Source organism: Bidens hawaiensis, unplaced genomic scaffold (genome assembly GCF_021521415.1).
Source record: "Bidens hawaiensis isolate Kalapana, Puna unplaced genomic scaffold, B.hawaiensis_p1.1 tig00002273_1, whole genome shotgun sequence".
NCBI lineage: Eukaryota > Viridiplantae > Streptophyta > Magnoliopsida > Asterales > Asteraceae > Bidens > Bidens hawaiensis.
Genome location: NW_027491121.1, coordinates 438,948 through 455,040, shown reverse-complemented (window position 1 = coordinate 455,040; position 16,093 = coordinate 438,948). Strand labels below are relative to the sequence as shown.

Genomic DNA, 16,093 nt, shown 5'->3' with positions numbered 1-16,093 from the left:
ATGTATCAATACTTCTCGTGCTAAACAACTTTGCGTACAATTATTATTTACTTCTATTTTTTACTTTGCTACTCTTTCTTTAGAACACATGGTGTTGATCTCACAACCCCATTGTCCCGACCTCTCCCACCTCTGGTCTCGATAGAGGGGGACGGTGTCCCGCATATACATCACACACACACACACGACTTTCTTCTTTCTTGCTTCTCTAAATCAAGATGGAGCCGTGATTTTTGACCCATTTTATATGAAGTTAATCTTTAAGCTAAAAATATTTGCTAACCTCTTATTATAGTACGGAGTATTTCGACATATTTCAAACCAAAGTTATGAATTCCATTCTAAAACTTGTTCATTTGAACAATAATTTATAAATTTTCAAGATTGAATATACCACAATATGCAACAATCAACATCACAACATTTGAACCCCAATCTTTTGGTTGCAGGACATATCATTTAATCATCAAGGCATATGCATTCATCCTAAAGTTTTTGGACCAAAATATTGAGTTTGAGCCGCGACACGTATTCAAACAATTTTGATACGGTTAAGATTTAGAACGAGTTATTACCAAAATCGAACCGTAAATTTGAGTTTATAAAAAAAGAAACAAAATTAAACCGCATATTATTAGTTTGGATCGTTTATATAAATTTTGACTGAGTTCGCTGCTGAGTAACCTAATTCTAACCCACTCGTACCCGTGACTCAGCAATAAACCCTCTACTAGTAGTAGTAGTAGAGGTGCACAAATCGGTTTTTTTAAAAAAACCGGTTCGGTTATTAACCGGACCGGTTTTTTTTGGCCCGGAAAAAAACCGGTTCGGTTAATAACCGGACCGGTTAATAACCGGTTTTTGTGTGTCAAAACCCTAACCGGTCTAACCGGTTAGGACCGGTTTAGAAACCGGTTAGAACCGGTTAATAAACCGGTTTTTTTATTAACCGGTTTTTTAATAACCGGTTTTTAGGTTAACCGGTTTTTTTTTTTTTTTTTTTTTTTTGGGTTTAGGGTTTAGTTTGGAAGACCGAAGCCATTCTTTGCTTTCGTTGTTAGGGTTCTTTGCTTGGAAGATTAAAAACACATAACTTTCATTTATAGTTTTTATATTAAAAATACAAACATTAAATCGTTATCGCATATTCGTAACTCAAAAATACAAACATTAAAGAATGCTTAGACACGATTACATGAACAACTTGCTGTTTCTTACTCATTATTTGCCTCCATGTTTGCTGTTTCTTTAACTAATTTTCTTCGCTACCCGATCCCGAGCTATTCCTTAGGTAATCGTCGTACGCGGCTTCTTCATCGGTCATTGGTTGAGTGTGTCCTTGATTGACCTCGTCTTCATACAAGCCCGCCTCATACTCCATTTCCCCCTCGAGTGAGCGTTGATGTTGTGCCCTATCTAAAGAGTCCAAGTAATCCTTGTAGCAAATCGACATCTCTACAGCTGGTGGAGTGAGTCGAGTCCTCCTAATCGATATAACCCTGCCAGAAACAGAAAAAGCAGACTCCGAAGCTACCGTGGAAGCTTGGACCGTTAGTAAATCTTTGGCCATGGCGGCGAGGATCGGAAACTCATCCTCCTTACCTCTCCACCAAGCCAGCAAATCAAGACTTCTAAATTCATCCGGAGTCATGTGTTTCACAAAGTTGGTACCACCATACCTTCCAAGTTCACTGCTTGGGGTGTTTACCTTTTGACGTTTACCGGCGTCTTCCCAAATCATGTAGTACATCCCCATTTCAAGGTCGGTTTGGGATTGGGATTGGGCAACAGCTCTTAACGAGTCATGAATTTGGGAAGACGACCCGTATTTTGTAAGGTAAACATCATACATGTTTGACAAGGTGGTGTTGAAAGCATTCTTTAAAGTTTGGCTATAATAGGGGTTTTGATCGTCGTTTAACTCTAGCTCATCACAAATTTTTTCTATTAAAGCTTCAACACCACCAACATTGATGCAAGGGTTTAACGCAGCAGCACATGTCAAAACAGCGGGTAGTTGTTGAAAATATTTTCTAAATTTTTCTTTCATTTTTACACCCATATCAAAATAAGGTGCACCCCTACAATGAAGTTCACTCAACTTTGTGCACATGACAGCAATTTTTGGTAAAGCAATGGGGCTTGTTGGATAGTAAACCCCGGATAAACTACTTGTGCAAGATTTAAAAATTTGAAGGACCCCCGTAACGATCTCAATCAATAACCAGTTTCTAGGATCGTACGGTGAACATTTACCCCTACTTGACAAAATTTGATGAAACGCAATTAATGATTCTTTTTGTTGGATGGCTTTCTCAAACATATCACAAGTCGAGTTCCATCTTGTTGGACAATCCCAATTTGGCCCCAATCATTGACAATTAGCTTCTACACAAAATTTTTGTATCTTGAAAATGTTTTATTGTTGCTGAAAACATCTCGTAACATTCTTTTAAAATTGTTTCTTTGCGTTTCGATCACGTTTAACCCATCTTGCACGGCCAAGTTGATAATATGTGCAATGCATCGGCTATGAAAAAACGCTCCATCACAAATAGGTTTATACTTTAATTTTAAATGGCCAACCGCGGCCGTATTGTTGGACGCGTTATCAAACGAAATTGAAAAGATTTTATGTTCAATCTTGTATTGTCGAATGACTTTATCCAAGAGTTTAAAAATATTTCTACCCGTGTGCGGGTAATCAAACAATTGAAACGCAACGGTTCGTTTCATCATTTGCCACGACTCGGGGTCAACCCAATGAGCCGTCACACAAATGTATGAGTCGGGCGAACCATTAGGTACCGACCACACATCCGTTGTTAAGTTTACACCAGTTTGTAAGTTTGAAAAGTATGAAATTAGTTCGGATTTAGCGTTTTTCCATGCTTTAAGACAATCTCTTCTAAGGGTCGAACGACTTACGTGTTGGTAGCGTGGTTGAACATACTTTTGCATCATCTCCGTGAATTGAGGGTTGTCGAAGTGGTTGAAAGGAAGTGTTTGTTGAATCACAAAGTTTGAAAACTTTTGACGTACCGCTTCAAGGTCGTACGTAAACACCGTTCCTTGATTCGTCATCTCCGGCTGCGAACTACTTCCCGATTCGTCCTTCAAGGCCTTGCAAAAGGGCCTTTGTACATGCGCTTTTAAAGTGGAGTTTGCATCTTTGCCATAAAACTTCAAACAATGTTTGCATCGAGCTTTTTGGCTACCGTTAGACATTTCGCATAGGTCGAAATGTTGCCAAACATCTTGGTTTCGTTTCGTGGGGATGACCCGAACGACCGTTTCTCCCGTGTTCGAGGCACCCATGTTGACGGATGAAGCAGCACTTTGGGAGGCCATGATAATCGACTACGAAATAAGAGCGTATGGAGTGGTAATGTGGTATAATTGAGCGTGAGATAACAAAATAATCGCGTATGAAATAAACGTTTAGAGCGTTTGGAGTTGTATAATCGAGTGTGATCTAACCAATACCCAACCTAAACTATATATAGATGTTTGTGGGGGTAAAATGGTAAAAAAAAAAAAACGGTCAAAAAAAAAACGGCTATATAGCCGTTATACAACGGAAAAAAACCGGTTTTTAACCGGTTAACCGGTTATGGAAAAACCGGTTAACCGGTTTTTTTTATAATGGTCAAAAACCGGTTTATAAAAAAACCGGTTAACCGGTTTTTCCATAACCGGTTATTAAAAAAAACCGGTTTTTTTAATAACCGGTTCGTTAACCGGTTTTGGCTCTAAAATGTGTAACCGAAATACGAACCGGCAGTTTGTAAACCGGTCAAACCGGTTTATAAAAAACCGGTTTTCGTAAAAACCGGTTTCCGGTTTAAACCGGCAAACCGGTTCCCGGACCGGTTTTTTTGACCATCTCTAAGTAGCAGTAGCAGTAGCAGTAGCAGTAGCAGCACACACAGTGAAGGCGTGAACCCACAAGATCCCCTCCGAGGAGCTTATTAACCGGCGCTACAGTCTTCGTAAGCATCATTCTCTCATTACGGTCGTTTCATTAAAGATCTTTGCTCAAAACGTTACTTGTCATATTAGGGCAAACTTTAACTCTGATTTCTCACAAATTTATTAACCGATTTTCTGTTTTTATGTTATATATAAAAGATTTGCACAATTGCATGCGTGTTATTTCGTAATCCAAGTGTAAAACGTTTCTACAATTACTTTATGTTCTCGATTTATGTAATTTTTGATATCGTAGTTGTTTTTGTACGGAATTGGGGCTTGTTTTATATTGTTCGATCGTAAGTGAAATTGTTAGGGCTTGAGTAGAAATTAGGGCTTATTGTTCTAATTCATTCTAGTTCTGTTGAATATCGAATAGAGCTTCAGTTATTATCTAGTGATTTTGCTGATCAGATGATAATGCAGTTTGCACAATATACAGTAGGTCAGGAAGGGGTGAGCATTAACTGAACCGTTAACCGAACCAAAAACCGATATAACCAAAAATCATCTATCAGTTTTTTGGTACTCTCGGTTAACTGAACTGAACAATTCATATTTTCATATATTTCTAGCTTTTATGTCTCTATTTCATGTATTTATACCTCCATTTCATGTTTAAGAGCTGTTGAAAAAGCTTGCGGCTCGCTCGAATAAAGCTTGCTAAAAAACTTGATTTGAACCGATCTTAGCCGAGCTGGCTCATTTTTGTAACTGAGCCGAGCTCAAGCCAAGCTCTGCTCGGCTCATTGGCTCTCTCTTAGGCTCTTTTGACTTCTAGCTCAAGCTGATCCGAGCTGCCTCGTTTAATTTCGAGCTTGGGTTTGAACCCACTCTGGCTCAGCTCGACTCGTTTACATGAAGTGGACGCATAAATACCTGAAACGGAGATATAAATACATATCTATCTCCGTTTCATGTATTTATGCATCCATTTTAGGTATTTTTAAATTTTAAGTATATATTTTTAGCCCAAGTTTGATTTTGGTTATTAACCGAGCCGAAAATCGACAAACTAACCTAATGAACCGAACCGGTTAACCGAAACGCGATTAGTTAATTCAGTTGAGGCTAAAAACCGAACCGAACCGAACCGAACCGAACCAAACCAAACCAAACCAAACCAAACCAAACCATGCACACTGAATTAGGGTTTATTGTCTCTTTCATTGTATCCTCTGTATGTGAACACCATCTAGATACAACTTCTGATGTCCTCTGCAGTTATGAACTATGATTTGAACCTCAATGTTAATATCAACTTGTTCTCTTTATTAGGTAAGATTGAAAGATGTTTCTCAAGGTTCAACTGAATTGGAATGTGGTAATACCAGCTGAGAATCTTGATATCAAAGGATTGATGCTACAGAAGGCGATTCTGGTTCGGTTATTGGATGACTTCTCGGCAAAGAGAGCGACAAAAGATCTGGGATATCTTCTAGCAGTTACTACTTTGGACAAAATCGGTGAGGGGAAAGTTAGGGAACACTCTGGTGATGTCTTGTTTCCGGTGAAGTTTACTTGCTTGAGCTTTAAGGTGTTTAGAGGTGAGGTCATTGAAGGAGTGGTTCACAAGATTCTAAAACACGGGGTTTTCTTGAGGTGCGGACCAATTGAAAACCTTTATCTGTCTAACCTGAAAATGAGTGATTTTCAGTATCAGATTGCAGAAAACCCGTGCTTTTTGAATGTGAAAACTGGGTCGAGGATTGAGAAGGATGTTACTTTGAGGTGTGTTGTGATGGGGACTAAGTATATGGAGGCTCAGAAGGAGTTTCAGGCGGTTGTGGGCTTGGAGGGCAATTACTTGGGTCCGGTCTAAGGTGGTTTGGTCGTTGGTGATTGGAAGGAAATGTGGTGTTTAGACTAATGGTTATGCATAGTTTGACCATGTTTAATGTTATGAACTTATGATATGTAAAAGGATGATCATCTTGATGTGCTAATTCTGAATTTCCTATAACATGGTCTCTTTCATTTCAAAATTTAGTGAATCATTGATATTAACCAGTCCAGTACATTTGAAAGATGGGTATGAAAGAATTGTTATAACTTTGCTTAATAGATATTACCAATAAAACTGCAATAGTAGTCTAATAATAGTAAAGGTCATATTGCAACTTTGATATTTTCTTTTCGGAACCACATGTATGGCTAACAGTGTTCATTACCGGTAACGTATTCAGATAGTAACCAGTTTCTTGGAAATCAGTTGGTAACCGGTTAGGATTTCGGGTATAAACCGGTTACCGGTCGGTAAACCAGTTCGGCTATGCGTATCTATTGTGAGGGGTGTCAAAGCTTGTCACTTCATCTCCAAATTCATTAAACTAGAGATGATCAACAAAACCGGTTCCTGGACCCGAACCGGACCCGAACCGGTTCCTACCCGTTTTTTGTAGGAACCGGACCCTATCTGATTCAACCCGATGATCCGTGACCGGTTCTTGCATTTCTGAGTGGGGGCGGGTAGGAACCGGAACCGAGCCGGAACCGGTTCTGGAACCGGAACCGGTTCCTAACCGTTTTTTGGCCGTTTTTTGACCGTTGGGGTCAAAAATAGCCGTTTTTTGACCGGTTACGGTACAGGAACCGGGTTAGGAACCGGTAAGAACCGGTTAGATAGGTTAGGGGTCCGAGAGTGGGAGAACCGGTTCGGTTCCCTAACCGGTTCGAGCCTGGAACCGGTTTAAAAGGTGGTTTTGAATATAGGAACCGGTTCCGGTTCCTAGTCCCAAACCGTTTTGAACATCTCTACATTAAACCACTACACAATTTCAAGATGAGGGCGTCTGATACGGATCCCTCATGATCCACCCAACTATCAAAATTCTCTTCATGTTCTGATCATTCCCACGTTTAGTTGCATTAGTTATTTTAGTTTATTATTTATATGTTATTTTCTAAGAGGGGTGGGGGACTGGGGGTGGTTCCGTGATGGACCTCATCACCAGGGGCGGATCCAGTGTTAGGTCAGGGGGAGCGTTTGCACCCACTCAAGTCCATAGTTTCTTTTATAAATTTGTAATATATTAGATCCAAAGACTCAAGTGACCCATCCAAAAAATTTTGTGACCCATTCATAATTTTTTAGTGCCCCAAACTTAACGTTTTATATTAAAAGCCCAAATTTAATTTTGTTATAAACAATTTCAATTAAGCCCATATTAGTTAATTGCTCAACCACTTTAATTGATAATTTGGAATTATTAGGAGGCGAACATATTAGAGTGATGGCGGCTTCACATCTTGTCGATGACACTGGTTATAGACCCAAAAGACAAAGATATACAATCACCAAACAACATTATAATTTTGATTGTTTCAACCGTGTTGTCGATATGAAAATTCAAGAATTTGGTGATCACTTTAATGAGATTAACACGGGTTTACTTCAAAACATGTTGGCTTTAATCCGTATGATTCATTTTCCAAGTTTGATGCATCAAAGTTAATGAGATTGTGTGAGTTATAACCATATGATTTTGATAATGGGTACAAAATTGTTCTTGCATCTCAACTTGGTTTGTACATCGATAGTGTGCGAAAAGACAAAGATTTGCTAATATGAAAGATATTGCGGATCTTGCTAGAGTTATGGTGGAAACAAGGTAAGATATCTCTTTTCATTTGGTTTATCGATTATTAAAGCTAACATAGTTTTGCGTATTGCAACCGCAACGTTTGAGAGATGTTTTTTGGCAATGAAGATCATAAAGACAAATTTACGTAATCGAATTGGTGAAGATTTTTGAATGCTTGTGTGATTTTAGTGTTGAAAAAGAAGCACTTTTAAGTGTTACGAATGAAGCTGTAATTTTCCGTTTACAAAAGATGAAATCACGTAAAGGTAAATTGTAATATGTATTTTGTTTATCTTTAATGAAATTTATTATTTACATGTTTATACGTAGTTTGTTTAATGTAAATTTCTTACTCAACCTGTTTCGGTTCGACCCGACCCATTTTGGTTTGACTTGCTTTAGTTTGAATTGACGAGTTCAAGGTTGAACTTTTTTTTTGCACCCACTGGCTAGATTTTCTTGATCCGCCACTGCTCATCACCCCGTTATATCACATGGAACACCGCCGCCACCCCCCTCATCACGCGTGATGAGGGGGTTTGCATGATAGCCATCACGAGTTATGGGGATTTTGGTGATGGAACACACACACTCTCTCTCTCTATATATATATATATATTATACCCCAAATACACTTCTTTCACTCACACAATAACCTATATATATATATGTGTGTGTGTGTGTATACGAAAACTCATCACACTACCACCATCCCCACTAAATTCCATCACTAGTGATGGAAAGTGATGGGATGAGGTGTCACCGTACCATTAGGTGTGGTGGGTGATGAAAATGGAACCCCCCCTAATTCCTAGAAGTAGTAGTTGGTAGTTGTACCACTAAACCTATCTTTCTTTTTTCTTGCATTATCTATCTACTTACTTGTAAGGCTTTAAAAATGCATGTTTGCTGTTCAATGGAGGACATGGAAATTGATAAAAAAAAATCTCTTTACAATTATTCTTTAATTTTAGAAGGAGATTAGCCAATCTCAAACTTGGCTCTATTAGCGTCAAAGGGTGATGAGACCCATTTGGGCGCTATGCTAATACTATCGCACGAAAAAAAAGGGTGGGGCCACTCACTTTCTAATCAATCAACTTTACCTTTTTATTTCTTTTAAAGATGAAATAATAATTGTGTTTTCAGTTAAACTATTACGGATTTTTGAGCGAAACTATCATAAAATTAAAATTCATACAACATTAATAAGTCCTTTCGTCACAAGAAGATAAAGAACATGGATGAAACCCTATGAACAAGAACGTTTAGAACTACGTTGTACTTGTATAGTTGTATGGAGGCGGCAACACACTTGAGCGATAGAGAAGACAACTGTTGATGCAGAATTCCAAAAAAAGTGTCGTGCATTTCGGTGATTCCCAAACGGTCACAAGGAGTGAGAACACTTCCTACCAAAAATAGACTATGTTGAAATACGTCACCAACGCCCTGCTTGCGGTGCGCACATATAATGTATATATGTGTGAACTCTTGAGTGGGCAAAAGTAAAATTGCACTAATTTTGACGTTATTTTACTAATCTCGTGAAAATGACGTTAAAAGTGGCGGAAGGTTAATCAGGCATCATGTGGTGACGTTGATAGCCGAAAGACAAGGGTACATGCACCAATCAGCCGGTGTCCCGATGATTGTGTGATATGTGTCTTATGTCCAAGGCTTGATGCAAAACAACTATCGAGGCGGGGGTCTCACCGGAAGCAGCCTCTCTATCCCTATGGGGTAGAGGTAAGGCTGTCTACATCTTACCCTTCTCAGACTCTACCATAGCTTTGCTATTGGTGGGATATACTGAGTACGATAAAGATGATGATGAAGAAATACGTCACCAACACTATACGCCTAACCAATGATAAAATATTCGTTAATTTATAAGTAACAATAATAATACTGTAATTATTATTAATTTAATTAAAACTGAAATACGCATGTGAATATGTGATTGAGAGCGAGGGTGACCCGCGGTCACTAGCCTAGCCATCCTTCACCTACCACCCACCCTTGAAATACTTTCCAAATTGCAACCAACGGCTCCACCAGATTTCCCACCAATTCCAATTCCCATGGCAGCAGCAGCCGCAGCTACAACGACGGCGACCGCCACACTCTCCACCAAACACAACCTATCTCTCGCCACCAATCACCGCATCAATAACAACACTCTACGTTTTCTACCCGACAACCCTATCCGGACTACCCGCCCACTTTCCGTTTCTTCCTTTCGTCCGTTCAAAGTTATGGCTACTTCCGCCGCCACTCCGATGACGAAGACCAGCAAATTGAATTCCACTCCTACTATTGTTGATGTTGATTTAGGTGATCGGAGCTATCCGATTTACATCGGATCTGGACTTCTTAATCAACCCGATCTTCTGCAGAGGTATTATAGCTATTAATTATTTAAGTTAACAGTTAACTAAGCTTCTAGCTCATAGACTTATAGTTATTAGTGTTTGATTGGTTTACAATTTGTTATTTGTGTCTGCTCTTTTAATTAATTAGTTAAATCAATTCATAAGTTCAGATTGTTTGAACACATTCAGTTATTGGAACGAACATTAGGAATATCGGTGCCACATATCAGTGAGAAAAAAACATAGCTTTGTAGCAGTGTTAAGTCAATTAACAGTTAACTGATCTTCTAGCTCATAGTTGTCAATATTTGATTGGTTTACATATTGTTTTCTGTTTATAACATATGCCATTATTACACCAGTGATGATAAGGTACACTATTCAAGTTGTAAATGATGATTAGGTTACATTTTGTTCTCTGTTTTTGCTTACTGCAAATTTTGGAATGTATTCATGAAATGTGTTTTTGTATTTTTTAGACATATTCATGGAAAGAGAGTTCTTGTGGTCACTAACACCACAGTGGCACCTCTGTACTTGGATAAAATTGTAACTGCTTTGACAGTTGGGAACCGTAATGTGACGGTTGAAAGTGTGATTCTACCTGATGGAGAGAAGTACAAGGACATGGTAGGCATCTGAAGCCTTTGTTTAAATCTTTATATTCTGTTAAAGGTGCCATATATTGACCCTTTTACCTCTGTACGGGTCAATTTGGTCACATTTTTATATCAAACAGGTCAAACAAGAAAAAGTTAGATTGAAAGAAAATGGGTCAGGCGTTGCCAATTGAATTAGTATAATTTTTGTAATATTTAGACACATTTTTATGGTAAAAGTTGAAAGATTTTGGTTAAAACGTGTATTTTGTTTAATCCAATCTGACCTGACTTGTTTTGACCGTGCAAAATTATCTCTTGACCCGTAAGCTTGTAAACGAACCAAACTCTCATTAAGCTGTTTGACTGGAAGTTGTTTATTTAGGGGGTGTTTGGGATTCCTTATTTTACCTCCTTATAACTTTTCATTAAGTTAATAAGTTACAAAAGTGTAACTTATGGAACTTTTCCTCTCACATTATAAGCAATCCCAAACACCTTATTACTTTTCAAAAAGTTTATAAGTTATAAGTTGGTGAAAATAAGCAATCCCAAACACCCCCTTAGTAAATGAGAGAACTTGAACAAAACTTTTTGTTCATTTTATTAAAAGAACGAATATGAACACTCATTCTTTCATTTATGTTCTTGTATTTAAATTAGTGTATGTGCGTTCATTTACATTTGCTTATGTTCGTTAGATTACGTTTGTTTTAAGTCCATTCGTTTATATATTCATTTAAGTTTTTTAGGCCTAATAAAATGTAGTCTACTTTATAAAGTTAAAATATCACCTATTGGTGTTTTTGTTCACGTACTTTACTTGGTGTTTGCTCAGTTATGCTTTTTTATATTCATTGGTCTATGTTCAGTTGTGTTCGTTCTATTAAGGTCGATTATACTCTTAACAACCTAACATAATTAAACATGCGCACATTCGTTTTGTTAACTGAAATTACCGATCGTTTATTGTTCGTGTCCAATTGCTTGTTCGGTTAAAGTTAAATGATCGTTTACAAGCCTAGACCTGTTAAATAACCCGCCCATTTTCTTTCATGATAGGATACTCTGATGAAGGTATTTGACAAAGCCATAGAGTCTCGATTAGACAGACGGTGTACGTTCGTTGCCTTAGGTGGTGGTGTCATTGGTGACATGTGTGGATATGCAGCAGCTTCTTTCCTTCGTGGGGTCAATTTCATTCAGATTCCTACAACTGTAATGGCACAGGTATAATTAATCATCTTTTGGATCCTAACATTTGAGGGTTCTATTTGCTCTTAACTGTTAACACCTTACAAATGGACTTTTCTTTGTTCTTTAAGGTGGATTCTTCTGTTGGGGGCAAAACGGGAATAAATCACAGACTGGGGAAAAACTTGATTGGTGCATTCTACCAGCCACAATGTGTGCTCATAGACACCGACACGTTAAACACGTTACCTGATAGAGAATTAGCATCTGGACTTGCTGAGGTCATCAAGTATGGGCTTATTAGAGATGCTGAATTTTTCGAGTGGCAAGAAAAGAACATACATGCATTAATGGCTAGGTAAAAAAACTGTTAACAGTTGTAATCCTTTTAAAGGCATATTTTCTACTGTTAATGGTTTTCAAAATATTGTGTTTTGTAGGGACCCTGATGCGTTTGCCTATGCTATTAAACGTTCATGTGAAAACAAGGCGGAAGTTGTATCCCAAGATGAGAAAGAAAGTGGACTAAGGGCAACATTAAACCTGGGTCATACATTTGGTCATGTGAGTTTTTTGGTTTTAAATTATTCACACATACTTTTATTAGCGAATACCTTACATATTGTATTTGTTGGGTTACAGGCAATAGAAACTAGTTACGGTTACGGACATTGGCTTCATGGAGAAGCAGTTGCAGCTGGCACGGTATGGCATTTTTGTCACTAGTTGACGTGGCTAAATAGGCGGGCTGGTTGGGTTGAGTAAAAGGTCAAAACGGACTTGGGTTGAGTAACATGTCAAAACGGGTTTTGGTTTAGTAATGGGTCAAAACGGGTTTGGTTGAGTAACGGGTCAAAATGTGTTTGGGTTGAGTAATTCGGTCAAAACGAGTTTGGGTTAGTGACATGTCAAAACAGGTTTGAATATTGAAAAAATAATTTTTTTAGTATGGATAAAAAAATAGTTGGCCAAAAGCACCTTCTCGTTCACTTTATAAGAAAATTATGCATAAAAATATGATTACAAAATATAAATCATTAGACTAAAAGTTGTACTGTGTGGTTTCAGGTAATGGCGGTTGACATGTCATACCGACTTGGTTGGATTGATAAATCTATTGTTGAGAGAGTTGACAATATCTTAAAACAAGCCAAACTACCTACTAGTCCTCCCGAGATGATGACTGTAGACATGTTTAAATCTGTCATGGCGGTAAGTAAAATCAGAATGATATAAAACCTATACTATATCAAAAGCTTCTTGTCTTAATTGTTTTATTTATTAACTTTTTTGGTGGCAGGTTGATAAAAAGGTGGCTGATGGGTTACTAAGACTCATCCTTCTAAAAGGTCCATTGGGAGGCTGTGTTTTCACGGGAGACTATGACAGAAATGCGCTTGATGAAACCCTAAAAGCATTTTGCAAATCTTGAGCGCAGGTATAGTTCTTGTTATTGTTCAATGTGTAAGATTTGTATACATGCCATAATATGGTTTAATTTATGTATCATAAATGGCTTTTGGTGGTCATTTTTTTGCCTGCAAATTTGAAAGGCAGATCCTATTACGTTTAATGATAATAATAATATCAAAATGGTTGGAATAGGACATTCGAATCTATAACCACCTGCCTTAAACCTAGAACCGGCTTGAGCATTTAGCATAAGTTAAACCTTGAGATCCGATGAACATGTAAATCCCCATGTCTGATTAAAAGAATGTTAGACACCATCTAATTCCATAACCGGACCACAAAAATTGATCGAGAATCATAACCGGCCATTGGTTTCTCGAATGGTTTAGTTTGTTTATTTGGCTACTTGAACCCTAAAAAACCATGAGTACTTGTTTATTAGTTTGTTTCAATTTGAACGATTCTGATTGTGGCGAGTAAATGCAAATCATCCCACCCGAAATAATCCCTGCTATTCGTTCTGGCGTCTGGAAGGCTAGAAATGTGTATCGTGTGAATCCATGATCAAGTATGATCAACTGTAACGCATCCTTGAGGACCATGATCGAGCATTATCAAGTCAACTGTAACACATATTTGCTTTATTTTTAGCCTGATTGGTTTTATGAGTTAAAAATTACCAAGAGAATATGTTTTTTTTTTCCTTTGCTGTGTAGAGGAATTATTTGCTGTGGAGGAATTATAAAAAAGGGAAGAAACGACATTATATCAAATAGAGGTGCACAAAAAAGTCGGGTCCGGACCCGACCTGGAACCGGTTCCTACCCGTACCCTACCCGCGGGTAGGACTAGGTATAGGATTTCTCCCCGGAACCGACCCGGAACCGGAACCGGAAATACCCGTTCAAAACCCGAGGCACCGGTCAAATACCCGATTATACCCGGAACCGGTTCCTATCCGAACCCGGTTTGACTTTTGTTGACCATACCCGGAACCGGTTCCTACCCGGTTCCGGGTTTAAAAATACCTGATTTGTGCACGTCTAATATCAAACATATAAAGTTTACATCTTTGACTGCATATGCATAAAATCAGCTTCTAAAACTCGGGAAGAAAAGACATTATATCAAACATATAAAGTTTGATATAAAGTTTACATCTTCGACTGCATATGTATACATCAGCTTCTAAAACTTGTAAAATTTCTCAAATACCGCTGAGTTCAAAATCTGGGCTCTAGATGGTGGAATTCGGGTTTGAAAGTCGCGACAAACCGTTTATGGCTGCTTGTCATGATCCTATTTGTTAAGAAGTTTCTTCCATAAGCCGCAACTTCAAATGTAACCCAAGTTATTCTTCTTTTTTTTCATATTTTTTTAGTTGGATTTTATTCCAGCTCATTTGCCTTTTTCTAACTGGTCTAGGTATGGGCGGCTACCTCATGGTTCATGTTCATCTCCCTGCTACTCATACAAGTTCTTAATTCATAATTTATTTCTTGTCTTGCACATTTTTATTGGTAAAATATTCAGTATATTTAAAACTAGTTTGTAACACTATTAATTTTAAATTAAATTTTAATAACTTTATGTTGGAAAACATTTATTTTTCATTAAAACAACAATATAGGTAACTTCTATACCAATACATAAAACTTTTAACATGATTTCTTTTGAAAGGAATTGATATGAATAAATCTAAACCACTATGCATAAGTAAATTTTGTAAGATTCAAAACTTCCTGTTGTTTGTCCAACGATAAGTAAGTTTTTCCTCTAGCCCAAATTAAATTGGATCGATGACCCTCTTCCAATTTGAACTCCGTTAATAATAGACGATTTTTTGCGCCCTCTATCCTTTCATTGGATTTTGATTAGTAATCAAAAGACTAGCTTTAAGTTTCTTTGATTAGCTTCGTATCCTTTTCCTAGTAAATATAAATATATTAATTGATTAGGTTTAGGTTTATGGTATTCACTAGGCATGTGATTTTTAGACATGATACAAATACATAACATGAACTTTACACGAAATTTGCGCATTTGGGTTTGGTGTAAATGGGTTCGGATTGAATTTGCTGACCCGTTTAACTAAACGTGTAGTGTACAAGTTTGCAGGCTGACCTGCTTAAGCCATTTATTTTTTTATTTTATTTCATTTTTAAAATGTGTTTTATACAATAAATTAAATTGGTTAGGTTTTGTTATGCTAAAGGTAAAAAGGAATTTGACATAAATTTTATAACTAAAATGTAATTGTTTTTTTTATATAGAAATTTGTATTTTTTTTTGTTGTAAAAATGTAAATTCAAAGTGTGAACATGGAAAACAATATAAAATAAAAAAACTTTCTGGTCAAGCAAGACGGGTTCGTATAGGGTTGTCAAAACATGTCTTATCGTGCTAAACATATTAGAGACGACACACTTAATACAAATATCAAACATGAATACGACTCATTTAACTGCTTTATATCTCATGTCTATAACACAGTTAAGTTTCATGTACCAATAAGAAGAAATGATGAAGCATACTGGCTCAGCCTTAAATCAATCATACCCAGTGGAATCCCACCAATAACAAAGCTGTAAGTAGGGTATGGGGAGGGTGAGATGTAGCACACCGTACCTCTATCCAATGGGATAGAAAGGTGACTTCCGTAGAGACCCTCAGCTCTAAAAAATATGTATGAGAGGATATAAGAGAAAATCAAAGTTCAACAGTAATATAATTAATAACAGCACGTAGTAAAAATAATAATACTAATACATAAATAGATAAAAATATATAATATATATAAAAGAAAATAACATCATGGTGTGTGACCAAAAAATAAGGTAAAGAGAAGCCCCTAAGGTATTCATATCTCCATAAAAATCATTAACTTTAATTATACGTCTTCAAGAATTAATATCCTCAACCATGTCCTTGGAGAGGTTTAGGTCTAGCAAACCAT

General features: G+C 37.3%; 1 protein-coding gene and 1 pseudogene across 3 annotated transcripts; both read left to right on the top strand.

The window, feature by feature from the left end:
- Positions 1-654: 654 nt before the first annotated feature.
- On the top strand, positions 655-5,957 carry LOC143613800 (DNA-directed RNA polymerase V subunit 7 pseudogene; annotated as a pseudogene). 2 transcript variants are annotated; one of them, XR_013150182.1, is made up of 3 exons: positions 655-739; positions 3,921-3,992; positions 5,251-5,957. The product of XR_013150182.1 is annotated as a DNA-directed RNA polymerase V subunit 7 pseudogene, transcript variant X2 (transcript). The 2 variants fall into 2 exon arrangements; XR_013150180.1 differs by having other exon boundaries at positions 656-748; positions 3,924-3,992.
- Positions 5,958-9,625: 3,668 nt separating this feature from the next.
- On the top strand, positions 9,626-13,260 carry LOC143614119 (3-dehydroquinate synthase, chloroplastic-like). Its single transcript, XM_077087646.1, has 8 exons — positions 9,626-9,957; positions 10,411-10,561; positions 11,593-11,760; positions 11,856-12,082; positions 12,165-12,288; positions 12,367-12,429; positions 12,793-12,936; positions 13,025-13,260. Exons 1-8 carry the CDS (start codon positions 9,641-9,643, stop codon positions 13,154-13,156), a joined length of 1,326 nt encoding a protein of 441 aa, XP_076943761.1. The 5' UTR covers positions 9,626-9,640; the 3' UTR covers positions 13,157-13,260.
- Positions 13,261-16,093: the final 2,833 nt, after the last annotated feature.